A 27,262-nucleotide genomic window follows, 5' to 3' on the forward strand; every position below is an offset into this window, starting at 1 on the left:
TATAAATTCTTTTAGATGGTTTAAGATGCAGGTATGAGGTAAGTCATAAGAATTTGGTGTAAATTGACCGAACTAATATGATAATTGAGGTAAAGTCTGACCAGAAATATAAAAAACTTGCTCTGGAGGCGCCGCTTGTAGGTAAGTACAGTACGCTGCCAAAAGTGATGAACATCGGCCTTTAGAATTGTAGATTGTAGTGTGCATTTCAGGTTTGTAGAGCGTTGTCTCTGTCACTCATACCCATATGACGTTTTGTCGGACTCAACGACCGAGACAGTGCTCTACAATTCTACTATCTCCTTTATAGATCGATGTTCATCACTTTTGGTCGCGTACTGTATATGGTCTATGCGTCACTAACTACCTATAGATATGGTCTTGAATAAATTATTTCCACGGATTTTCCGCAATATGGCGAGGTACTTTATTTTTCTCCTACCGCTGACGAGGAAGCAACTAGCTATGTACTATTTTCTCGCTCAAGAAAGTATAATCTACGTATAATTCCGTACCATCGTTTTTGATTCGAAGGCCTAATTCTATCAAAGTCAGTGAGATGTAAAATTTTATAATAGGTACACTGTGTACGTTCGGCAAGTGCAGCATTAGCCGAGCGTGTTGGGGCAATGTGCACAAGGCTCTTTAAAACGTTTTGCACCATTAGTAAATACAGTTCCTTAATAGAGGTGACCAATTTATTTATTAACCTGTTAATTTAACACATATTAAAGTTTGTTGATTAACTGCGATACTAAAACTTAACAATTTTAAATAAAAAAATATTATTAAATCAAAAAATACAAATTATTATAGTTAGGACCTATACCTACGTTCTAAGTAGCTGCAGTAGGTACTTAAGTAGGTAGCGCGAAGATTCCAGGAAATTAAATTTCGAAGGGGGCGCGCGGTGCAAAACGCGCGCGCAACGACATTATACCTACCGATTGCGACCGATTACGTCATGCGCTAAAAATACCGATGCATTGAATATGGTTAAAAATAGCAAGTCAACTAATGTTAAATAGGACCACATCGATATGATGATAAATTTAGCATATCAAATGATTTTGTTGTTCCCATCGAATACCTACGAAGTGTTAATAAATAAGTTAAATAATTTTGTTATTTTTGTTGATGCTTTGATTTGATACATAAATAATACAATAGTCGAAATTTTTGTTATTTCTGTTTATTACCGATACTGTTCGATTAACGATAGTGCGCGTTCATAGACTTTTTGCTAGTTTATTTTTTCGGGTAATTTGATGGTGTAGTTTATTTTGCTCACTTCGTTGTCTGTCCGTCCGTCTGTCTGTCTGTGCGTCCGTCCGTCCGTCTGTCTGTGCGTCCGTCCGTCCGTCTGTCTGTGCGTCCATCCGTCCGTCTGTCTGTGCGTCCGTCCGTCCGTCTGTCTGTCTGTCTGTCAAGAAACCTACAGGGTACTTCCCATGGACCTTGAATCATGAATTTATCAGGTAGGTAGGTACCTAGGTTTTATAGCACACGCAAGGGGGAAAATTTGAAAACCGTAATTTCTGGTCACGTCATCATCATCATCATCATCATCATCAACCGATAGACGTCCACTGCTGGACATAAGTCTCTTGGAGTGACTTCCACTCCACACGTCACGGTCTTGCGGCGCCTGAATCCAGCGGCTCCCTGCGACTCGTTTGGTTACATCACCAAAAATAAATTGAAATGTATTCATGAAAGTAGTGTTTTCAATTTTCAAAGTAAGATGAAATCAAGTGGGGTAGGTATCGTGTTTTTTTTTTTTTTTTAGTCAGTGTTATATTTTTAACGTGTTTATTTATCAATAAATTTTAATAACAATTATTGATATTATATTATGTAAGTTTAACAGTATTTGACACCACTATTCCTTAATTGTAACCCGTAAAAGGGGATGACTCACGTGTTACCCAGAAACAAAGCACTTAATCGCCTCGCTGAGTCACAATGCCTCAAAGTGAACCTTGTGCGGTATTCCCTGAATATATTCACATTACTCAGAGAAAAGGGAAAATCTAGACGGAATCATTGCGATTTGCGCGAAAATGGGACAGTTCTTGTACTACAAACCAGAGGGTGATCAATAAATTAAACTTCAATTCACATTTAAGCAGCATCAGGCCGAGCAATACTGACTTGAGATAAACTAAGACCCAAGCCTCAGCTCGTATGTGGTCACAGAACGTTTGGTTCGGACTGTGGCTCCTTTTTAGATCTAAGGGCTTGGACTGTACCTTGATGAGACAGCCGGTGAGGCAGGATCTTTCTATCTTTTTACTCTACATCTCAAATCGTTGAGAGTTAGAACCTACTGGGTTCTAACTCTCAACGATTACTCGATTACGATAACGGTACTTGTCTCACACTCATAAACACCGCCTTGCAAATCCTGTTCATTTTGTTAAATTCGACTTCTCTAAGCCGGCTTCATATTCTAGTACCCCTTTTATTGTCCGTCTTTTCAGTTAGCCTATGATGTCAACCAAGGCAATACACATGGATTTAAAATTAAATGTTCGACATTACCGGACTTGTACCAGCGCTAATGCCATGAAAAGGTCAAGTTAGTAATTAAGTTTTATGATAGTACATAATATAAGTAAGTACTTAATGAAAATGTCAAAATTCATTTACGATAAATAATTCAAAAAACGTATACCTAGTTTTAGATCTTATTGCTATAAACGTGCTAGGAGGAAGAGCTCATCGCTTCTTTGTAGTTACCTCATATATTAAACTCTATATCGCCAAGTTTCTAAAATTTTACTGACACTTGCAAATTATATAATGAAGTAAAAACTTCCAAAATTGTTTCATGAAGAAACTTAGGTAAGTATACTTACTTAGTAGGTATGGTAGGTTTATGAAGACTGCCTCATTGAAAGGATTGGTTGTAAAATAAAATCGATTATTATTCTTCTTCAGTCCTGGGTTCCTTTTCCGTTACACGTAGCTCTCAGCATGTGAATTAACCAGATATCACTACCTAGGTACTCATATTATATATTCGAGGAAGCCACGTTTCTCAAAGCTAAGGAATTTGACATCTGCCGCAAGAACGAGTCGAATAAGAATTATTATTTACTACATTCATATGTACAAGATTTCTTACTTAACAGCCGATAAATTCTTCAGGCTTAGAGGTTGACAAATTATTCCCGGGCTCCCCACAATTTGCCTAGATGAAAGGTCGCCCTTTGAGGTGGTTGACCGCTTATCACGACCCCTGCCTTTGCAAGCCAAAACTCAAAATTAATGTATGAGCACTGAGTAAATACTTTAAACTTTCTCTGTTCAGCCGCGTACCCACCTAGCGCACAGGCTCGCGCGGCAGCCTCGCCAGCCAAATGCCTCGGCTGGTGTGGACGTGCCTCGGGCTGCCTAGGGCGCGCGTTTGCTCGGCTGAGCACGGCTCGGCCCCGAGCCATCTGTTGTCGGTAAACTTGACGCTCTCAAAGGTGCCTCAGTGGGCGCTGTGTGACGGGTGGGAACGGTTATGTTTTGGCTCGCGCGCAAAGCTACTTCAAGTTTTGTCTATCCGTGTTTGTCTCTATCTATAATATTGATATCATGGGCAGTCAGGAGGAGTCCATTCGTTTAATACAACTGTACAGCAAGTACAATGCAACAAGCAGCACAATCAATCTTTAAACAATAAGCAGCTAGGAAAATAGCTGCAGCTGAAAATACACGACTGTCCATTTCGAATACTCGCGGACTTATGATGGCTCAGCCTGGCTCGCGAGGCGGCCTCGTGTAAATGGAACAAAACTACTGAGGCTGCCTCGGGAGCCATCGCTCGCGATCTGGACACCGAGGCTGCCGCACGAGCCTGTACGCTAGGTGGGTACGCGGCTTTTGACGTAGATACCTACCCATATCAACAGTGTAATAGTGATAAGAACTAAAAATGATTTTCTGGGATAAAAAATAACCTACTTACATCTATCTCCAAGATGCAAGCTATCTCTGGATGGTGTGGATCATCCATCCATCAATGGATGATGCCCGCGACTTCGTGCACATGGATTTATGTTTTTAAAAATGCCGTGAGAACTCAACCATTGTCTAGGGATAAAAAGCATTCCATTTATGTCCAATTAAAATGATAGACACAAATGGATGATGACGGAATGACGGATGAGCTGTGAGACAGCAGACAGACAGATAGATAAACACACTTTCGAATTTATAATCATCATCATCATCATCAACCGATAGACGTCCACTGCTGGACATAGGTCTCTGATAGGGACTTCCACACGACACGGTCTTGTGCCGCCTGAATCCAGCGGCTCCCTGCGACTCGTCTGATGTCGTCCGTCCACCTAGTGGGAGGTCTTCCAACACTGCGTCTTCCGGTGTGAGGTCGCCATTCCAGCACCTTGGGACCCCAACGTCTATCGGTTTTTAATATTAAGCATAATATTAGCTACTTTTATTTCTACTGGTATTCTGTTTCTATCAACATTTGCAAGAAAATGTATCCAGTGACTAAAATGCAAATATTCTAACCTACCCATCTCGTAATAACTTCCTGTCAATCCTTGACATGTTCTCGGAAAATGGTTGTTGGGTTATATGCTGCGATGCAAAGTGAACTTAATAACCTTATAAATAAGGACCCATTTAAGCTGTGATGCTCTCAGATCATTAGTGCCGCCTACAGTGACGACAGCCACGCCCACTTAAAGTTTCTTGGCTTAATGAAAATCGCGTCCCGTCCAACACGTTTTTAATCGATTTAAAATTGTCAGTTTGCGATGGAAATCTTTTTATTTTCACCAACCCATTTTACAATATCGATGGTGTTGTGACGCAGAAATAACAACGTACCTAGGAAGGTGAAAGTGATTAAATTCTATAACTTTGCATTAATTCACGACAGAGTTAAAACAAGACCGATTTGGGTATGGCAGAGATACATTACGGTATTTCACACCACGCCAGAAAAATCTAAAAATGTATACCTACCTATTAACTACTTAGATAAATAGTAATGTCAATAAGCAATCGAAAAATGTTAATTTCAGTGGAGACCCTGAGGCCATAGAGTCTTAATGCAAAAAAAAATTTACGAGACATTTCATCACGATTAATAGCCTCATCTGGTGACAGAAGGGCTGGCTCATTTTTTGCGCAACGGATCAGCCTGGCTGTCTAGCGCGGAAATGCAGCCAGTATTCTTGGCACCGTTCCGTTAGCACCTTTCGGATACGGAACCCTAATAAGGAAATTGCTGACACGTTAAGTGGTGCCTAACTTTTCTATCTGGCACAACAAGGAAAATATCTGTAACGGACGTAATTGCGATAATAAATCAAGCGCGGGCGGCTAATAATTCCGCTGAACCAACAGTTTTCCTCTCATAATTGCTCCGGAATGCTGATAAATTTAGCTTTAATTATTATCTTTTGTCGCCTTTTGTGGTAAGGGCAACAAGTAACTCTACCTATGATGTCTTAATCGTGATTTCTGAAATTATCATATAGAATTATTTGAATAAAGAATGCCTTCCGATCTGTGATATAGGTATTGTTCCAACAGTAGGTACCTACCTCACGCTCTTTGAATCGGTCAGGCAGGAAAACTACTGAATCTAGAACTCTAAATATATACAAATACCGAATCTCTTGTAGTGTATAATATAAGGTACCTATATATTTATGATATTTATAGATATTGTTATAACCGGGGCAGATGACTCTGATTTTTTCAGCATCTCACTTATACGAATATAATCTCTAGTATCGAAACCAACCTAAATTGAACGATAAGGAACCATAAGTTTAATTTGTTATAATCAGTTAAACAGACAAATCTGTATGATGCAACGTGCATGGGATATATACCGCCCACTTTCCCAGTATTAAACATATAGGAAAAGCAAGCCACCGAGCAAGCAATACCCACCATCACGCAACAACACACAAATTCTCCAAAACACACTCAATGCTCATTTCCGGGCAGTTGCAAATTGCAAAGTCGATTTTGCCATTTGCAAAAAAAAACAATTATGCATTGTAAGGTCTTCATCTCCTCTTCAGGGTATGATAACCAAGTTGGTTCAGTCATTGTGGCGTGCAGTAACAGACATCCAAATTTTTTAATATCAGTAAGATTGGGAAGGATTCCACGTCATTCACCACTGCGCCAGGATAAGCAGAGTCAAAAATGTTATGTAAATAAAAGCAATGCTCACCTTCCCATATTTGACCAAATTGTGTTATTGTCAAGGAACAATAACATTATTTTTGCAACGAAGACCTTTTAAAAGAAGCCGGCGTGTTTATATAGCTTTGTAGTGAAAAGAAAATTTATCATCTACGCTGAAATTGCCAAGCTTCTGCCGTCCTAAAAATCATCCGCCCCTCAGAGGAAGTGAGTTAGCATTAAAAGATTTCCGACTTAAGTGTTTATCCGCCGTTTTGAAAGTAACAGCAAAACGAAAAACGTTTGATATTTTAAATATTCTTTAAGCAAGGTTTTCCATTACCAGATTTGATACAAATGCATAAATAAAAGTCCAGTACCCTTAGTACGACCTTGGACGTCTCGATGATGTTGTTAGATTTCGAACATTGAAATATCATACCGTCAGAGTTAAATTGGATCCAAACACCTCTTACAAAGTCGTTCATGCAGTATTACCACTTTTTTAAATAATGTTTTCACTTTGGGCGCTATTTTTATAGATTAATGGACGTATTAGGTATATACTATTATCTACTTAAATATTACAAAAATTGAGTTTAGGTTTATTTTTCTCTGACTTGTTATAATGTTTTAAAACTCGAAATCTATCAATGTCGTTGAGATATGCAAACTTGTACTAAGTCTACAAGTTGTGAAATGAAAATATTTTCCGTTTCAGTTTCAGGTCGACTTGATGAGTTGTTTCATCTGATATTTTATCAGGAGAGTCTTAAAGCTGTGTAGTATTTTGTTTTACAACCTCTTTGGTGTGATCTATGAATACAAATTCTGGTGTTCCTAGCATAAAAGGTATAGGAGGATTCAATTTTTGATTTAGAATGTAAATTTCTTGGCTTTAGTCTGCTATAATTTTATTGGATGGTATTAAAACTCTATTGCTCATTACGTAGTAGTACTTCCAAGTTCTTTGCCTAGGTTTTCAGTAGGATACTATGTCAAATACAATCACAGATTCGTATACATGTTTGCCCCAGCACTGCATCCTATTATTACGCATATATATACGTCTTTGGAAAACCTCTCCTAAACAGTACGTGAGAAAACTAAACACACTTGATTAGTGCTTTCATACAACGTAATGTTTCATATCATTACAGCGTGGCGGGCTGACTATATTTTATGAGCTTAGTAATAAGATAAGATAAATTTATTTGGCACGACAACAATAAACCATTATAATTAAAACATTAATGTGCACCTGTTTTCCGAACTAATAAATACTGTATCTCGGAAAACAGGGCAGTGAATATCCAGCTAGGTGAATACAAGACAAACAGGAAAATATGTGCGAAGTGGTGTAAGTCTATGTTATATATTGTGTGTGTTGTGTTATGTTGTGTTTGTGTGTATGTGTAATAACAACTACACATCTTATATAAACTATAGCTCAACTAAGGTTTAAACCAAATACTAAAATAGATTGATACAGTGATTAGTTTTCTGTAGCCATTAAATTAAACTGTTTAGGCCTTTAGGCCTGAATCTGTCCTGCGTTTTGATTGCGTACGTCGGTCGTGCGTATACGAATACGTTTGTATCGTTCACAATGCCTAGCGTCGGAACCGACACCATTGTAGCACGGAAAATATTGTATTTCGCACAAACATAACCAGCGAAGGCACATTTTTATTTCTAGCCATTAAAAGCATATTCCTAACCACTGCATTAAACCTGACACACAGCACATAAAGAAAGACGAAACAAAACGCCCATCTCAGCACAATGATCCCACTGTCCCCCTCCCATTCCCCGCATTTCTTTCTCGCTCGCCTTTCTGTGAGCAATGCCTAATGAGAAGCGTAGAACTAAAATTTTGTGCCAACTCGAACCCCGAAGAGCTCTAGACTGACGGGAGCAAACGATTCAGAACTGGAGCACTAGAACCTGAGAACGAAACCTTATAATCAAAGCGATAAAGCGCTTTATGACGTGAGCTTATGTATTAGATAGTTATAAAATATACGTCGCTTTAAGTGCTGGATAACGATAAAGATTTCTTGAGGATTCCTTTTTCTGGAATAAGTATTCTTTACCGCCAAGGTACTGTCTAGTGCAGTGAATTTACAATTTTCTTGAAATTGTATAATAGAATCTTGGGTTGAAGAGATAATATTATGTTTGTCCGTGTATTGAATCTCAACAACGTTTAATGAAAATAGTAGGCCATAGGCCTTATCAGAGGATGCTATTAAATGTGTGTGTACATGATTGGATGTAAGTTACCTTCACGCAACAAACTTATACCCTGAATTGACACATATTCTTTTTTTTCGTAAATTAAACACAAATTCACGGTTTTCGGTTTTTTCACTTTAACGTCTGCTATAATACCTAACTACCTGCAAAATTTCATGATTCTAGGGCAACGGGAAGTACCCTGTAGGTTTCTTGACAGACACGACAGACAGATACACAGACAGACAGACCGACAGATAGGCAGACACACAACGAAGTGCTACTATAAGGGTTCCTTTTTTCGTTTTGAGGCACGGAACCCTCAAAACAACAAGACTTTGAAACATGAAACACATGAAATTTGCAGTTTTCAAGATTTGCAAGCCATTTTTGAGATAAACTTGGAATCTTCCTTCTTGGAAACTTCAGTTTATCAAATTGTCCACTTTCGACATAATTTTTTTCTAAATTGTTTTGTAATCTGTTGATGACAATTATGTTATTTTCAACGACGCTCCATAAAGCCTAGATAGCCGAAATTCTTACACTCATTTACTTCTATGGAGCACCCCGTTTAGATAAAATTGTTTTAACTTTAAGCGCCTCTTTGCTATATACCAATTTACATTTGTAGTAGTTGTCTTTAACATTTTAAAAGTTATAGACTCTAATGAAAGTTCAAATTCACCTAAATAGATAAGAGTCCCGACGGGCTTAATAGTTCAGAAAATTGACTCTAATTTTAATAAACAAACATAATCACGACAGCGTCGCCGCGGCACTTCCGTACGAAGTTTATCATCATTAAAACACTTTCGCTCTTATCTAGAAATTAAATCAGTAGCTTTTCAGAAACACAAGTACCCACTCGCATAAACCATGAGCAGACATGAAAATATTCAGCAATTATTTTATCATTAGTTAGTTCCTGTAAAAGAAATGTATTAGGTATTCCTCGTATGAGACATTATTTTTAGTTTTGAGTCACTCTTCTATTACTAGGATGCGCGCACATTGGCTGCTACTACCTATCGCACATCCATAACTATACTTTACTATACTATATTATACGAGTATAGTATAGTATATAGAGTATAGAGTATAGTGTAGAGTAGTATAGAGTATAGTATAGTATAGTATACTATAGTATACTATACTATACTATACTATACTATAAATATGAAAGTGTGTCTGTTACCCTTTCATGGCTTATCGTTTTAACAGATTATGACGAAACTTGGTACAGAAATAGTTTGCATCCCGAAGACAGACATACTTAGGCTACTTTTGATCCCTGAAAATCATAAAGTTTCTACGGGATGAATTAGCGGGCATCATCTAGTGATTCATAAATCTACTTACTAGGGTGGGCGTAGACTGCCTACTATCTTCTTAGCAGCTAAGCTCAAGTTTCTCTGCCGTAGGCAGCAATTACTCGAATGCTTCCGTTTGGACGCCTGAACCAACCCCATGCTACTCATTCAAGGGAAGCCTTTAAGCTACACAAAAATCAATTAGCCGCTTCAGCTGCAGAAAAGAAGCCATAGCGCAGGCCATAGGTAGCTCCTATTGCAACTGACTTGACTCTACGTTTTTCGTAGCACTTGGCTACATGATCTCGTAGTAATCTACGAAACAAGCGTAGCATACTCGCACTAAACGAAGATGGTAATAACTAATAAAAATGCATAAAAGTTTTTTAGCGTAGTAGCACACGACGGATTTCTAACGTAGATAAATAAAGTATAACTACAATTCAAGTTAAAATTACAAAAGATATGTGTATTTCAATTACTCGTCCTTTGCTCGATAAAAAGTAGGTAGTCACTCTCCAGTTCTTTAACAATATCCGTGCAAAAAATCTATTGATCCGTTGCAGCGTGACTGAAGGACAAATCAACAAACAAACATACTTTCGCATTTATAGTAATGGTAGTGACTATAGTGAGGTAGGGATGAAAAATTTAAACCCACAAAAGTCGGAAAATTGGCTAGTTGGATAGTCGCACGCGGTGAATGTTCACCAAATGCATTGGCCGAACACATTGACCCAATGTATAAACTTTGTATAAGGCTATGTATAATAACAATGTATAAGGCTTTTAAACGTAAATGTATTTCAATATAGCATGTTTAACAACGATCAAATTGAAACGCATTTACACAAGAGCAAATTAATAAGAGACAGAAACTTGTAATGAGAACGGAGGCGCAAGTACACTCGGCTGCGGCAGGCGGTTCGGCATGTCTCGACTTGGATACATAGCTTAGTCACAAGGCCTTTAACCACATACGAAGCAGTTGTGGTTGATTAATTTTGCCAGGCTTTCGTTCGCTGGGAGAATTTGAGCCTTAATGTGTAGTCGGACCATTAATTCTGGAGATTTCCCCTGTATAAAAACTCTCATACTTTTTTATAAAACCCAAGAATTATAGATATTTTATTCAAATATTTAGCCCTTGACTGCAATCACACTTGATGGTAAGTTATGATGCAGTCTAAAATGGTAGCGGGAAAACCTGGATGGATGGCAGTTTATATTAAACCCTTTGGTTTCTACACGGCATCGTACCGGAACGCTAAATCGCTTGGCGGTAGGCTTCGCCGGTAGGTTAGGGTGTAGCCACGACTGTTAAGCCTCCCACCAGACCACACCAAAGGAAATTTAGAAATTGTAAAATTCCAAATTTACCAGTGCGTGTGCCCCGCACACCCCGCTCGCCCGCACCGGGTTAGAGTGGGGGCTGTGCGCAGTGGCGTACATTAGGGTTTATATGCAGGGTAAGCAGTTGTTAAATAGGAACCTATTTTACTAGCAGGGCCTAAAGGAAAATGAGTATTAATGATTGGTCCATTATAAGTAGGGTAAGCAGTGCTTTAATGCCTGTATGAAAAGCACGCCCCTGGCTGTGCGTGTGTGCGGGGTGTTCCCTCCCCGATGGCCATCACGACCTGTCGCGTACTATACTCGGATGCATACCCGTAAAGCAAAGGGTTTTAGCAACTTCCGGACCAGTCATTAGATTCGTAGGTTGTACTGTACGCTTAGAGTAGAGTAGTTTAAGTTTAACAATTGTCTGAACTTGGAAATAGTTTTAATTACAAGACTCTAGCCGCAGAACAAGTAATAAACTTTGTTAATGTAGTGTTGAAATTTGTCTTGTAATATTCTATAAATTACTACAAGGCATAAATTACTATTAGCCAAGGCATATTAATAAGACTTATGTGGGTATGAGTCTATGAGATAACATTAATATTAGAAGATGTTCTTAAATAAATAATGAACGTATGAATTATAATTTGAGCTGTGTATTATTATTCTTATGCGCAGTGTTGAAAGACCCCCACTAGGTAGACGGACGACATCAGACGAATCGCAGGGAGCCGCAGGATTCGGTGGCGCACCGTGGCGTGTGGAAGTCCCTACAAGAGACCTGTGGCCAGCAGTGGAGTCTATCGGTTGATGATGATGATGATGATTATTATTATTATTATTATTAGGTATTTGTATATGCCTATCTCGAAAGCAAGCAGCTTTTATTTTGTGTAATACTAGCTTATGCTCGCGACTTCGTCCGCGTGGACTATACCAATTTCAAACTCCTATATCACCCCCTTAGGGTTTAAATTTTCAAAAATACTTTCTTAGCGGATGGCTACTTCATAATAGGTATCTGCAAGCCAAACAGCCCGATCCGTCCAGTAAAAGTATTAGTAAAAGATTTAAGTTTTTTTTTCAAAGAAAGATTTTTTTATACTAAACAAACAAGACCTCCTGACGAATTTTCGTACAAGAGCCTTTTATCTTTTGTATAGAACAAACATCTCCTTTGTTGTTTTAGCTCTATGGAACAAAGAGGAATACAATTTTCAAATATTTCGATTTCAATTCGTTCTAAGTAAAAAATTTTGTTATCCCGAGGCCGAGGGTCTTATTATCATTACAAGAGAAAGTTGAAAATTTGCTTTATTTCGCACATAAGATACCTCCAATAGCCAAAGCCCGTGACTTCGTCCGTTTGAATTAAGGTTTTATTGTAGAAACACTTTGATTTTTCGGTGTAAAAAGTAGCACATTCCCGTCTTTTGGATGCAAGTTATATTTATGACATTTTTTTTCAAAGCCGGTTCAGAGGATGAGCTGCGACAAGGTAACAGAGAGACATATTTTCGCATTTATAAAATTAGTAAGGATTATTTACGGGCGGATAAGCCTTAATACTGAAAAAGGCGTTATTGAACACCCCTTGTTATAAATTCGTCTCATATGCGCAATATAAATAAAATACCTATCCACACGTTTGGACGTTATTTGGACGGGAAGTTGTCCAGCCAGTTGGTTGTAGCAACCAAGTGCGCAATGCGTTTTGAAGTATAAGTGCCTTTTGGTGACTGCGCCCAGAAGCGTAGCTGTACCTAGACCACAGAGTAGACCTAGACCGCCCAAGTTGCCAAGGGCGTTCTTGATATTAAGTTACTTTTAATTTTTAAAGCATCCGGCTACCTACAAACGCTTTCATAGTATTAATAGATATACTTAGTACATTATGTTATAGGTATTATAGCTAATTCTAATGTACAGAATCGGTAAACTATTGGTAAGTCTACTAAATCCATGCTATTCCTTTTCCAAAGGGAGCATTATGAAAGAGCCCTAGATTTAGACTTGTCAACTTAGTCAATTAGAAATTGTGTTTAGGATTAGCCAAGGTCAAAGGGGTGCGTAAACTCATTTCCCAGCGATAAAAAAGGTAGGTATGATTCTTAACATTTGAATTTTTTATAATGACAGTTAACGCAAGCTCTAGTGAACGGCAGATGAGAGTTTATCACCATGGAAAGAGACCAGCTTAACTTTTATCACTAGTGTGACTAGGTATGACATCATACATCGAATTCCTCCAATGCAGTGTTTACGATGTAATCGTATAACGCCACTACTCGGCTAGTTAAGGCGATCTAAGTATTTCTTGCGCCATTAAACCCTCAGAACGACCTTTCAGTGCACTTTATCACATTTCAAAGTGTCTATCTGGAGGTTATGTGTGGGTGATAGTTACGACACTCCATAGCGTTTTCTGTTCACTACATTTTCGAACAAACCAATATTATTCTTAGGTAGGTACTTGATGATGCCCCCGATTCTGAAAAGGTGGGCCGTTATAATTTAACACTTTCGCACTTAAGTATACCTACCTACTATTAATAATATTAGTACGTAATAATATGGAAGTATGGATTTGAGACGTTTCTTTATTGGGCCATTTTCATGCTGACTATTGCAAAATGTAGATACTACCTACATGAACACTGAAAACATTACCTACTTTCTTTTTTGGGCAGTTAATAAAAATACGACGGTGTTGAAAATCGTCTCCTTTTTTGGAAGTCGGTTGAAAAGTATTAAGTAGTCGGTATATGATATCTATGGGGGTGTTATAGAGCTATATTAGATGACGTCAGCTGTGGACGGACGTTCGAGATATGATTCAGAAAACACTACGCGGTGAAATTCATAGTGCATAATGTACTGAACGAAGATTGACAAAGAATTTATTTTAAGAATTTAAAACTATTTTCTTCAGTCACTTTTGTGTGAGTGCATGTGCCTTTTATAACATCGTGAAGAAACCTACATGCCTGAGATTTTACATAATGTTCTCAAAGGGTGTGAAGTCTGCCAATCCGCACTGGGCCAGCCTAGCGGAATATGGCCTAAATCCTTATGAGAGGTGACCTATGCTTAGTAGTGGGCTGGCGATGGGTTGATCATGATGACCATCATTCTATATTTAAAAAAAAACAATAAACATACCTATTGTAGAGCGCGAGGTAGGTATATTGATGATGCCTGCAGCTACATCCGCGTAGATTCAGGTGTTTTAAACCAGTGGGAACTCTTTTATTTTCCGAGACAAAATGTCTTAAGTATGTTAATTTGGGGTACTTATAAGCTATCTCCATTCTAAACAGCCAAATCAGTTCAGATATTGTGGCGTGAAGATGTAACACATCCAAATTATCACTTTTGCAATAATTATTATCAAAGTCAAAGTCAAATGATTTATACAAAATAGTTTCACCGATTTTGATGAAATTTGGTACAGAGGTAGCTTACATCCCGGGGAAGGACATAGGCTACTTTTTATCCCGGAAAATCAAATAGTTTCCACAGGATTAAAAAAAAAACATAAATCCACGCGGACGAAGTCGCGGGCATCATCTAGTATAATATAATTTTACCATTAAGTAATTCATTATATTGATTTCTAGTATTTAGTTAAAGAATAGAAACAGAGTTAATTTGCTCTTGCAATGTACTTTATAGTAGGTACTTAGATTAAAAAGAATTACACAATTGTGGTAATATTTTAGTAAACAATGGGGCCGATTCTCTTGTACACAATTTCTAAACTAAACTTAAAGCTAGCCTTATCTAATTACTATATAAATCATGACCGCGTGGAATGGTGCCAAGAATACTGGCTGCATTTCCGCGCTGGACAGCCAGGCTGATCCGTTGCGCAAATAATGAGCCAACCCTTCTGTCACCAGATGAGGCTATTAATCGCGGTGAAATGTCTCGTAAAAAATTTTTAGCACTAAGACTCCATGGCCCCAGGGTCTCCACGGCAAACGGCACAAAAATGTAACTCTCTATAAGAGAGGCATACTTGCGCCGCTTGCCGTTTTCAGCTGTTTCTGCTGCGGCTCCCGGTCTTGATGCTGTCTTCCTGATATGACACGGGGCCAATGTGTCAACGCAAGTTGCGTCCCACATTAGCGCCCGTCCCCGTTCCCAGGGAACCAGCGTCAATCCATCAGGTCTCTTGCCATCATCCCGACTAATCCCTGCGGGCTCAATGAGCGCAGGAATATTTATGGTGGCAAGAGCTCTTTTAATTGTATCGTTAAGAGAGCCATGCCTAAACAGCCTACCAGAGCTCCTTTGGAAAGAGAGTCCGTGGTTTCCAAATTTATCAACCTCTTTTCCACACGGACATCTGTGCTGATGGCACATTGGTGTTCCCAATCTGAGACCTAGAGCCACACGAAAACTTTCGTTATCTAAAAGTGTGTCGAGATTTTTTGATGGCAAGGCATGCAGCCAATACCCAGATTCCTTTTCGGATAATGCTAGAAGCCTGGCACGATCTCTATCACTTGTAAGATAACTAAACTAAATTAACACGTCTAAATCGAAGCGCGAAGCGAAGGCGGTGCGAAGTCATTACACGTAAATTGCGGGTAACATTTCGTTCATTACCTAGGTACCGATCTACATTTTACTCACACCTTGATTGCATCGATTTCTAGCTTAGTTTAGATCATAAGAGGAATGTGCTACATCCACACAAACTCTAGAGAGTTTTTGGATGTAAAGCGGATAAATGTACATTTATTATTTTGGTCGAAATAAAGAGAAAAAAAAATCTAGTGCTATCCTTTTCGGCAAGCAACATTATGACATGGATGTCAATAGATTTAGACGTGTCGTTTTAGTTTAGTTTAGAGATTGTGTACAAGAGAATCGGCCCCAATGAAGCCCTATTTGCTAATCGTAGGTACGATGATCTACTTGGTAGTACGTAGTCAGCGCTAGATATTATTTTGCTGATGCAATATAAAATCATAAGCAATCTAGCTCTGGCTGACGAGGTAACATTGTTTTACTTGTAATAAATTTTATCTATGTTTTTAGCGACGCGCACGCACTAAATCCTTGTTTTCAGGGTTGCGTACCCGAAGAGTGCCAAGTAGGTTAACGAAGCCTCCGCTATCCGTCCGTCCGTCCATCTGTCTGTCAGTGGGTTGTATCTCGTGAACCGTATTAATAGGTAGGTAGTGTTGAAATTTTCACACAATTTGTATTCGTTACTGCTGTAACAACGAATAGGTAGGTAATTAAACTTTCAAAATGGCCGCAAAAAAAATTAAAAAGTGTTTATTTGTTGTAGGTATGTTTTTTTTAAATAGATATAGTGAGCAAACGAGCAGGCGGGTCACCTGATGTTAAGTGATTACCGCCGCCCATGAACATTTGCAGCACCAGAGGAGCCGCCGATGCGTTGCCGGCCTTTTAGGAATTTGTTGGTCCGCCCCTTGAATAACCCCATGTTATAATCTAGTGAACGATGGTAGGGAACCCTTCATGTACGAATCGAACTCGCACACTCGTTGAATTACTAACGCTTTGATTGATTCTTGGTTGGACGAACATACAGACGGACATGGTGAAACTATAAGAGCTTGTTGACTACGGATTCCTAAAAACAATCTCAATTTTGAAAGGCACTTACTGAACACGAAATAATATAAGTTGTAAGTATTACAAAACCTTGAAGAGTGACACGATGAATAACACTCATTTGCCACAAAGTAAAGTAGAGTTGTAGGCATAGGGGGAGTGTCTAGAAACCCGTAACTCGTAATCACGGCACCGCTCGTTGATTTACTAACGCTTTGATTGACGCTTGGTTGGACGGACATACAGACGGACATGGTGAAACCACAAGAGCTTGTTGACTACGGAACCCTAAAAACGGTCTCAATTTTGATATGCACTTACTGAACACCAAATAAGTAATATAAACTATTGTAAGTATTACAAAACCTTGAAGAGTGACACGATGAATAACACTCATTTGCCACAAAGTAAAGTAGTGTTGTAGGCATAGGGGGCGTGTCTAGAAACCCGTAACTCGTAATCACGGCACCGCTCGTTGAATTACTAACGCTTTGATTGATCCTTGCCGCGTGACACTTTTATTTGAATAGTGAATTTCGTAAATGGCACTTGACATTTTGTAAGACCTTCCATTTGGGAGAGTCTATAACGAAAATTACATGATTTACCTACTTTGTATAATAATATCATCATTTATTTACCTTGCTACATGTAACCGTGCCCTTTGTGAACTATTTGTTATGTGATTACAATAATAAGTAGGTACAGGGACAGAAACAAAAAAAAATTATAACCCAAACTTTAAGTAGGTACCTATCTATAGGTACAACGTTTCTCGTGATTTTTAATCACCAGATACACTTTAACTGACGTTTTGATAAGTATATAAAAACTGTCAGACCCTCGAATTTATTCCTCTGGTAAAAACTTATTTGACGATTGAAAAATCGGCCCAAAGTCAGCGAAAGTGTGATAGTTTTGTTGGTTTATCCTTCAATCACGCCGCAACGGTGCAACGGAAGGACGTGATATTTTGCATGAAGAATAATAATATACCTAATTAAAGACTGAGACCTGGAACTACGTTTTATCCCGGATAATCAGAACTTCTCACGGGATCTTTAAAAACCTAATTCCACACGAAGAAATTCGTGGGCATCATCTAAGAAGTAGATTGCCTGCACCTGCTCGTTTGCTCGCCATTTTTATAAAAAAAAAATTAGCTACAATAGTTAGTTAAGTCAATAGGAAGAATAATGTTTTCCATAAACTGTACCGTAGCCTGTCAAGATAAAATATCCAATCATCAATACTTATAATATAACTGTAATCAATACTTATAATAAAACTGTAACAGGTCAAATTCTGTACATTGAAGATATTTTGAAATTTTTTTTCGAGGGCTCTCTATAATCGATACTGAACCCAAAACGGTAATTTTTTCATTTTTGTCTGTCTGTCTGTCTGTCTGTCTGTCTGTCTGTCTGTCTATCTGTCTGTCTGTCTGTCTATCTGTCTGTCTGTCTGTCTGTCTGTCTGTCTGTCTGTCTGTATCACGGCCGCGCATCACGCTGAAACTACTGAATGGATTCCAATGAAACGTGGTACGATTTGAGGTCATACTATGAGGAAGAATATAGGATACTTTTTATCCCGAAATTCAGCATGCTTCCCGTAGGAGAGGGGATGAAAGTTAAAATGTATACTGAGTTGTAATTCATTAACGCGTAGTCCGATTTCATTCATTCTTTTTTTGATAGAAAGGGGATATTTTAAAGATTGTTTCGTAAATATTTTAAGGTCATCGGTTTTTAACCGACTGTCAAAAAGGAGGTGGTTCTTTTTTCTACATCGATTTTTTCGAGGTTTCTGGACCGATTAGCAAATTTTTTTTTAAAATCAACAAAAAAAGTTTTCGTGGTGGTCACATAAAAAATTCTGGATTCAACTCCTTAATCCTGGTGCTACAGGGTTACTGCCCGCCTGAGTTATCAAGATTCAGGAAGTGTTCATAGTGAATTCATATTGTAGGTACCAAGCAACGACTTTATTCTCAGACTTCAAGTCCCAACTCCTCAACCCTGATGATGTAGGGTACAGCACTCCTAAACTATAATGTTTCAGTAACTGCGGATGATGCAAAATTAATTTAGGTACCAAGCATAAGCTACATCATTGAACTTCGGATCCTAACTCCTCAATCCTGATGCTGCAAAGTACTAAAGTCCTAAATCGTGGGGATTTTAGAATTTCTGATAGTGAATTGACATTTTAGGTATCAAGCAACGGCTTCACGATGACACTCCCAGTCCGAAATACTCCACCCGAGCGAAGCCGGGGCGGGTCAGCTAGTATGTATAATATAACACGCGCGGACCGCATCAGTGAAATAGAACTTCATTATCACTAATGCCTTTGTAGATTTAACTGACGGCTTTATTTTTTTACATTACAAAATAATGAAATAAAGTCGCCGCTGATTATGCCTCCCGCGCACTGGGTGACCACAAGCGCGACCGCGGTCACAGCAACCAACGTTTTCTAACTTAGCCAAATCAATGGTCATTATAATATAGATAATATTACCATGGCTGTGATAGCCTAGTGGTTAGGACGTCCGCCTTCTAATCGGAGGTCGGGGGTTCGATCCCGGGCACGCACCTCTAACTTTTCGGAGTTATGTGCGTTTTAATTGATTAAATATCACTTGCTTTAACGGTGAAGGAAAACATCGTGAGGAAACCTGCATGCCTGAGAGTTCTCCATAATGTTCTCAAAGGTGTGTGAAGTCCAATCCGCACATGGCCAGCGCGGTAGACTATGGCCAAAACCCTTCTCATTCTGAGAGGAGACCCGTGCTCTGTAGTAAACCGGGGCGATGGGTTGATCGTGATGAATAAGTATTACCATGGTCACGGGGCCGAAAGGCGAACACTATTGTATTGTCGTATATCTATACGGTATTTGACACCTAGTCAAATCAGTAACTTTTAAAACGCGCACTTAGTATGAGATATTTTATGAAATACTGGAATGAGACGTAACATCATAGTGACGTACTTTTTTAATTTAATCGATAATTTAAAATAGTTATTACACTCAAAACTAACAAAGGACGTGGTTTTACTTATTTTGGAAGAGCCTCTATTTAATAATCACTGTGAAATTATTTATTTATGATTTAGTCAAATACCCAATTCTTAGAACAATCTATATAGGTACCTATATAAAATTCAAAGTCCTGACTGACTGACTGACTGACATAGATGTCAACGCACAGCCTAAACCGCTGGTCCTAAAGACATGAAATTTGGAGGGTCTATTCTTTGTAAAGAGTTCACTAAGAAAGGATTTTTCGAAATTCCACCCCTAAGTGGGTTAAATGGGGGATGGAAGTTTGTATGAAAGTCGGTCATTTTTCAAGTTATTTGCATGAAAATTGGTATTTGGGTTTTCGGTTACAAATGAAGAAATACGTGTCTCAGGATTTTTGGAAAATTTGTCCATAAGAGTGGTAAAATAGGGGATGAAAGTTTGTATGTGAAATAAACGCACAGCCTAAACCGCTGGCCCTTAAGACATGAAATTTGGAGGGTCTATTCCTTGTAAAGAGTAGGTATCCACTAAGAATGGATTTTTCGAAATTCCACTCCTAAGTGGGTTAAATGGGGGATGGAAGTTTGTATGAAAGTCGGTCATTTTTCAAGTTATTTGCATGAAAATTGGTATTTGGGTTTTCGGTTACAAATGAAGAAATACGTGTTTCAGGATTTTTGGAAAATTTGCCCATAAGGGTGGTAAAATAGGGGATGAAAGATTGTACGGGAAGTTTTAATTATTGATATTATAATTAACTTGAAATTTGGAAAGTAGGTTTTTTCTTGAGGTGTCAGCTAAGGAACGACTATGAGAAAATCCCCCTCCCTAAAGTGGTGAAATGGGGGTTGGAAGGTTATATGTGTTATTCGGTGCTGTTCAGAGTGCGCGTCCTGGTGTTATAATGTTTGTTTCTGAAAACAAAATGCCATTTTTTCCTGTAGGCCACGCGGGCGAAGCCGCGGGCAGAAGCTAGTCTTTAGATATTGCTTTGTTTGAACGGAAAGGGGAGTATTTATCATGTTTAATCAATGACTTCTATGTATACTACCTACAATACGGATGATGAATAGTTTGTAATAAAGAAACTTCCAAAAAATATGAGGTTTTTTAATGCTCAAGCTTAAAAAATCTTGCATTATGCTTTAGCATAGACAACAAAAGTCTTTTGAAAAACTGTTTGAATCAATTCAGTTTTTTCATCTTTTCTTGATAAAAGAGAAATGAGAGCGTACAATAGTCATATAACCATGACCTATATTCCTCTTGACTCTTTAATGTGTAGGTACATAATTTAAAATCCAGTGCTGGGCACTAATAAGTGATACATAGATATTTGTTTGTGCTTTAGTTTAGAAATTAAGGCACACAAAATAGCTACCTAACAAAAATAAGAAACAGAAAAGTACAATCCGGGAACCTTCACATTCTGAGAGAGCACGCTATCCCGCATAGGGTTAGTACAGGGGCTGTGCGGGTGTGCGGGGCGTCCCCACCCTGATTGCCATCTGACCTAATATGGTCGTCGCGTACAATAGATGCTTAATGACCTCAAGTCAAATAAATAATAGGTAGATAGGTACATAATATACTTACAGCACGAAGTGAAGTACAGTAAGGAGTGACAGAAAGTAATGTACCGACCTAGAAGGAGATAGCAGATTTGTAGAGCATTGTCTCTGTCGTAGAGGCCAACAAAACGTCATATAGGTATAAGTGACATAGAAAACGCTCTGCAAAGCTGAAATGTCATTCTACTGGCCGATGTACATTTTTTTCTGCTGCGTACTGTACCTACTGCTATCTAAATATATTAAAAGAAAGGTGACTGACTGACTGACTGATCAATCAACGCACCGCTTAAACTTCTGGACGGATTGGGCTGAAATTTGGCATGCAGATAGCTATTATGACGTAGGCATCCGCTAAGAAAGGATTTTTGAAAATTCAACCCCTAAGAGGGGTTTGAAATTTGTGTACTCCACGCGGACAAAGTCGCGAGCATAAGCTAGTTTTGATATGATAATGTATCTACCTACAGCTTACACCTACCTATTTTGTATACATAGGTACCTACTTACCTGTTATTTTGTACCTCATTACAATTTTGGTTTAAAGCACTAATTAATGTTTACATTCACATAAAAAGCACAGAAGGGGCCAGAAAGTAGGTGAGAGGGTGAGTGTATTCACAATTTTCCCTCTGATACAGTACGATTGACCTATATCGCTGTGTTTATGTCATTATTTCACATCAAAGGCTTATAATTTTACAGAGAGCCGAGACTGAGATTATATAAAAGCTATGTAGTTACATAAGAGCAGGTGAAGCTCAAAGTCATTTTACTTATTTCAGGTAGGCCTACTTACTTTACAGACTCTTAAAAATGATATACCTATCAAGTCAAGTCAAGACTCAACTACGCAATTTATCCACTACCTACTCTATTCATTCTAGAAACAATCTTCTGCAATAGTCAATACTGGTTTTCTCAGCGCAAATAGAAACTACATATAAACTGTGCAAATCTCATAATTCACTTAAATAAATTCTTATTCTCCTTATCTTTATCAACTTTAAACTAGACTTGTGACTTGAATGTAAACACGTCACACCATAAAACATCTGCGCAAGATACTAACAAATTAAGCTCCTTATTCTCTTATTTTATGGCTTTTCCCAGTGCCACTTCGTTATTATACAAAATATTGATGTTTTTCTTAGTTTCAAAGATACATGGAAGCAATCGTGCAAGCATGGAAGCTTTGCATTCAGCTCCCATGATTAGGTAGAGTTTCGTAGTGGATTTTTCTCTGAAGAATCTGCTTTCCGTACCGGTGATAGTATAAAGGTAAATATAGGATACTATAAAGGTACGAACTTAACATTTCATAAACGAAGATGATCTTATCGCAAAATTAATGAAGTCTTCCAGATTTCCTAAAATATAACTAAGAATGGATACATGCATAAGAATGTATTATCAGTGCACCTATAGGAACTACCTACTACGTCATCATACACGACAGGGAGTACCTACAAACTTAATATCCTTTACGCAGCTTCAATATTATGTTCCTTACATAATTTCATCCAACAAATTCCTAAAAGGCCGGCAACGCATCGGCGGCTCCTCTGGTGCTGCAAATGTTCATGGGCGGCGGTAATCACTTAACATCAGGTGACCCGCCTGCTCGCTTGCTCGCTATATCTATTAAAAAAAAAAAAAAAAAAAAAACCGGCACATTCTGGATAAAATCAAATTTACACATATTAATAGCCGTCTTCCTTCGAGCGTGATAAAATATCGACAAGATGGCGAGATAGGCACCTACCTATATTTGTACTCGTATGATCTATCTCACGAGCAACCCTTATTTCTACGAGTGTTAATTTAATACAATTTATGAGCGTTTAACTCAATGAATCTGATGAAAGCAATTTATAAAAGTCAATAAAGCATACTCAAGGGGAATGTGTGTTTGGTATAAGGATTTTGTTTGCGCGAGGGAAATATGAAACGCTTTGTAAGTTCCGACAAAGCCGCTTAAGTCGTAGGCTTTCAGACAATTTGCTGCGAGGTGCTTTTTTTAAACTTGATCAATAAAAGCACTGCCTTATGTCTGAACTTAAGAACGCTTTAGTTGGATGACATTTTAACTCAAGATTTCTGTGAATCCTTTCTTATAATTTGGCGCCATACACCTACATAACTTTACAAACATAGATACTTAGTATTTTGTACTCGATACGATATTATAAAAACAAGTTTTAAGCGATCTAAATATATACTTATTTGCGTCAGAAATTTCTTAAAAATTAGATACCTACTTAAGAATGCTTTACTAGTATGAGTAGTAAGATAGACCTATGAAACCGAGTAAAATATGACAAGACACGACATCGTGGTATTCCAATCATAGAGCCGGTCCCGTAATCACACACACAACATACAATTGTAATTGGGCGTGATGACAATAGGGAGTAGGTCCAGGAAAATTCACAGGCTCTTAGTTAGCGAGGCCTTGCTAAGCGGGGTCGTCGAACGGCGTCGGCGTCCGGGCCGGGAGGGGCGACGGTTTCGGCGCGCGCTATCGATCGAATCGCATACCTTCCTGCGGCCGCAGCAGAGCATCCTCCGAGCGCGCGACTGTCCGCCCGGCGAAGACTTCAACCTGGTTAGTTTTCGCCACTGCATCGGTGCAGGTTAGCGCGGCGCTTGCGGGAGCGGCCGCGGCGCCGGCAGCACGCGCATCGCGGTCGCTCGCGCCTCGTACGCGGCCGGAGCGCGCGAGCCTTCCTCGCGGAGTGCCCGCCGCCCGCCCGCGCCTGCGCCCTCTCTGCCGGCCACCTCACACCACCCCACGCCACCACTCGCCACCCCACACTTTACTCCTCACGATTAATAATTCCGGCTACGCTGCCAGTGCGTATGTGGGTTAGTTTTTTGGCGATCGATGCGATTATTCGGTGCGAGCTTCCGCTATACCGATGCAACTGCCAGACGATCTTTTAATCGCATTTCGATAGCGGCTGATAAGGCACACGAAATCAAACCAGCCATCTCACATCTGGTGTACTTATTAACTGTCCGGATTTTATGTAGCGCATCAGAGAAGTACCTATACCTGAATGTCACGAATCTACCAGTAGGTATTGTTATCTAACCATTAATTATGTAGACAAATGCCTTATTTTTCAAAAACTGCAAAAAGACTAGATATATCATATAGGTATCTATTTAACACTCGAAATCTATCTATACCTATCTATATATAAAATTCAATATAAAACGACTATGAGCACCCCCCCCCCCCCCCCCCCCCCCCCCCTAAAGGCATGAAATGGGGGTTGGAAGGTTATATGTGTTAATCGGTGCTGGAGCAGGGTGCGCGTCCTGATGTGTTGATGTTTGTTTCTGAAAAAATATGCCATTTGTTTTGATCTCCAAATTTAATAATTGGGTAGGTTCCTAATGCAGGAGAAAGTATAATAAGAGGTCAAAAGTTAAGCACATCCTAAGGATAATAAGTTACAGTAAAGTATAACTTTTGCGACCACACAAAAGGCCGACCAAAACCACACGGCGGGGATCCCTGTTCTAAAAGGAACTTTGTGACCCTTTGCAAGTTTCATCCTTGTAGATACACAAAATACAAATAAATGTTGCTTGATTGCGAAACTTCTCAATTTACCCATCTCTGAAAAAAAAGGGGAGGCGCACATCGTTGGTGCGCCTCGGACGTGCAGTGGGGGACCTCGTGAGTGGGTCCCCGGTGGAGGGTCCGCCTCGGCAGACGTCGCTGGCTGGGTCGCGGTCTATTGCTTCGGTGTTCCCGTGACCCAGTCACTGGTTGCCTCTCGGCCGGCGAGTCCCACAAACCTTCCCCCCAGGTGACTGGCTGGCTGGCTTCTTGGGGGTCGGATGCGTAAACGCATGTCCCAAAGATAAGAAAACGTAGTTATACCGAGGGGTTAGAGTTTACACCGTAAAAATGTAAACAAATAGAATTATCCTACTAACTTGGTAATTCCAAAATTCTATAAATCAAAAGTTATAAGTATTTACTATTGGTATACTTTCTATCAATGAGTACGTACTTACTCAAGGTAGGTATTGAACTAAGTTATTCTAAAGTTGGAATGTGCCGGGTCTACACAAAGGGTTGTCCTAACCGCACGAATGAGAAACATAGTTTCGAAACGCACTTTGAACCATGTAGCGAGCTCTCCCTCGCATGAAATTAACATATTGGGCAATTAACCAGTAGGACCGATTTCGGACCCATTTCTGACATACCTAACTGCAGTAATATGAAGACCGTAGGTACAGTTAGGTAATAGAATAAAATTAACAGTCATTAGGGCAAAGGGAGAGATAAAAATATGAGCCTGCAAATCATGAATTAACTTTACCTATCTATATTATGAAATGTACCCTCGAGTCATCGACTGCCTAGGTACCTACATGTTTGAAGTACAAATTAAACTTCGATAATAATTTTATTGATTTATTTTGGTGTACGAAATATAGGTCCTCTATAATACTTCTAATTACGAGTGAGGAAATTACTTTCTAGTACGAGTGATAATTTTCAACGATTAGGCTACCGTTTCACTTGGAAGGGTGCTTATAGCGTAGGATGACCGAAACCCACGAATAAGTTAGTTTTATTATCATTAAGTACGTACAAGCACAGAATATACTTATATAAATAGTACTAACGTACAGAAGATTGTAGTTACTTATTATGTCTGGCAAGTAGCAAGAGTGAGACAGGCCTGGTATAAAGGTAGGTACCTATATTTATAATATTATGCTCGTCTTCAAAGTTCAAATAGGTTTTACATGAAACTCACGCCACGTTACGCACCCACTCACAATAAACATCGCTGGTAGAAAGACAGCCTCAAAATCGGTTCTGATTCCCACACAATTTCTACGTCTCGTCCCAACTACACCTATTATTTAGTCAAACTGCGGGGGTGGTCTCGTTAAAGGTCACCACTGAAAAACATTGCAAAGTATAAAAAGGAAATTTTACGACAAGAAAAAGATTGTCTCGAATATAATGCTTTAAACTGGCAAAACAAATAAAACCAGTCATTCAAATGATTCTACAATCTACCTTCGTACAATACCTGCCTAGTTAACTACCCACATTTTTCACTTGAACAGAGCTTAGTTTATACAAAATAGGCGAACATAGTACAATGATTATTATAGGGTAATATGTTATGTTGTATCCATGGACGTAGTAAACTTACTAAACCGTTGTATCTACCTAAGTAAACAAACTTATTTGCATTAGGTAAGTAGGTATATAGGCAACCATGTGGGTAGGATTTTCTTAATTTCGAAATAGCGTGGGATCTCCAACCAGGATTGATTAGGGCAATTTCGTAAATTGTTTTACTTTAGTTTCCCTGACTGCTAAGAAATCTGAAAATGTAAAATACCTACTCAGCCAATTTAATATAGGAAAATTAGGAAATAGGTCTTTGACCTAAACTCAATTTTTATTCTTAGGTACAAACGCTGTACTCCTTTTTAAATCTTAAATGTCGGTCACTGGAAAGCGTCCAAGTAAACTGGTATGTAATATTAGTTACATAAAGGAATTATATTGGCATGAGTTTTGGAGAATCATCAAGTGGTCTGATTTTCAGTTTCAACTATTAGAAGCACTTGGTAAGTAACTGGTGGGAAGTTTTGCTCGTGGTTAGTTAGGTACCACCCTTAAATATCACTCGCTTTAATGGTGAAGGAAAACATCGTGAGGAAGCCTGGATGCCTGAGTTCTCCATAATATTCTTATAGGCACGTGCAGTCTGCCAATCCGCACTTGACCAGCGTTGTGGCCAAACCCTTCTCTTCTGAGAGGAGACCCGTGCTCAGTAGTGACCCGGCGATGGTTCGATGATGATGATGAAACCCATAGATACCTATGGTACATGACAGGTCGAGATCGCAGTCGGGGTATGAGGCGTGGCGACGCCCCGCACACCCGCAGGTCACCCGCACTATCTCGCACCGGGTTAGCGAGGGGGCTGTGCGGGGCGT

At 39.1% G+C, this 27,262-nt stretch overlaps 1 protein-coding gene across 6 annotated transcripts in view; it reads right to left on the reverse strand.

The window, feature by feature from the left end:
* RhoGAP100F (Rho GTPase activating protein at 100F) overlaps window positions 1–23,995 on the reverse strand; it is a 57,995-nt gene extending 34,000 nt beyond the window's left edge. For all 6 annotated transcript variants that reach the window (XM_069498494.1, XM_069498493.1, XM_069498498.1 and 3 more), the window contains exon 1: window positions 23,810–23,995. In XM_069498494.1, coding sequence (XP_069354595.1) covers window positions 23,810–23,896 — 87 coding nt within the window. In that variant the 5' untranslated portion in view covers window positions 23,897–23,995. The remainder of the gene's footprint in view (window positions 1–23,809) is intronic.
* Between the last annotated feature and the right edge of the window lie 3,267 nt (window positions 23,996–27,262).

Source organism: Maniola hyperantus, chromosome 5 (genome assembly GCF_902806685.2).
Source record: "Maniola hyperantus chromosome 5, iAphHyp1.2, whole genome shotgun sequence".
NCBI classification, from domain to species: domain Eukaryota; kingdom Metazoa; phylum Arthropoda; class Insecta; order Lepidoptera; family Nymphalidae; genus Maniola; species Maniola hyperantus.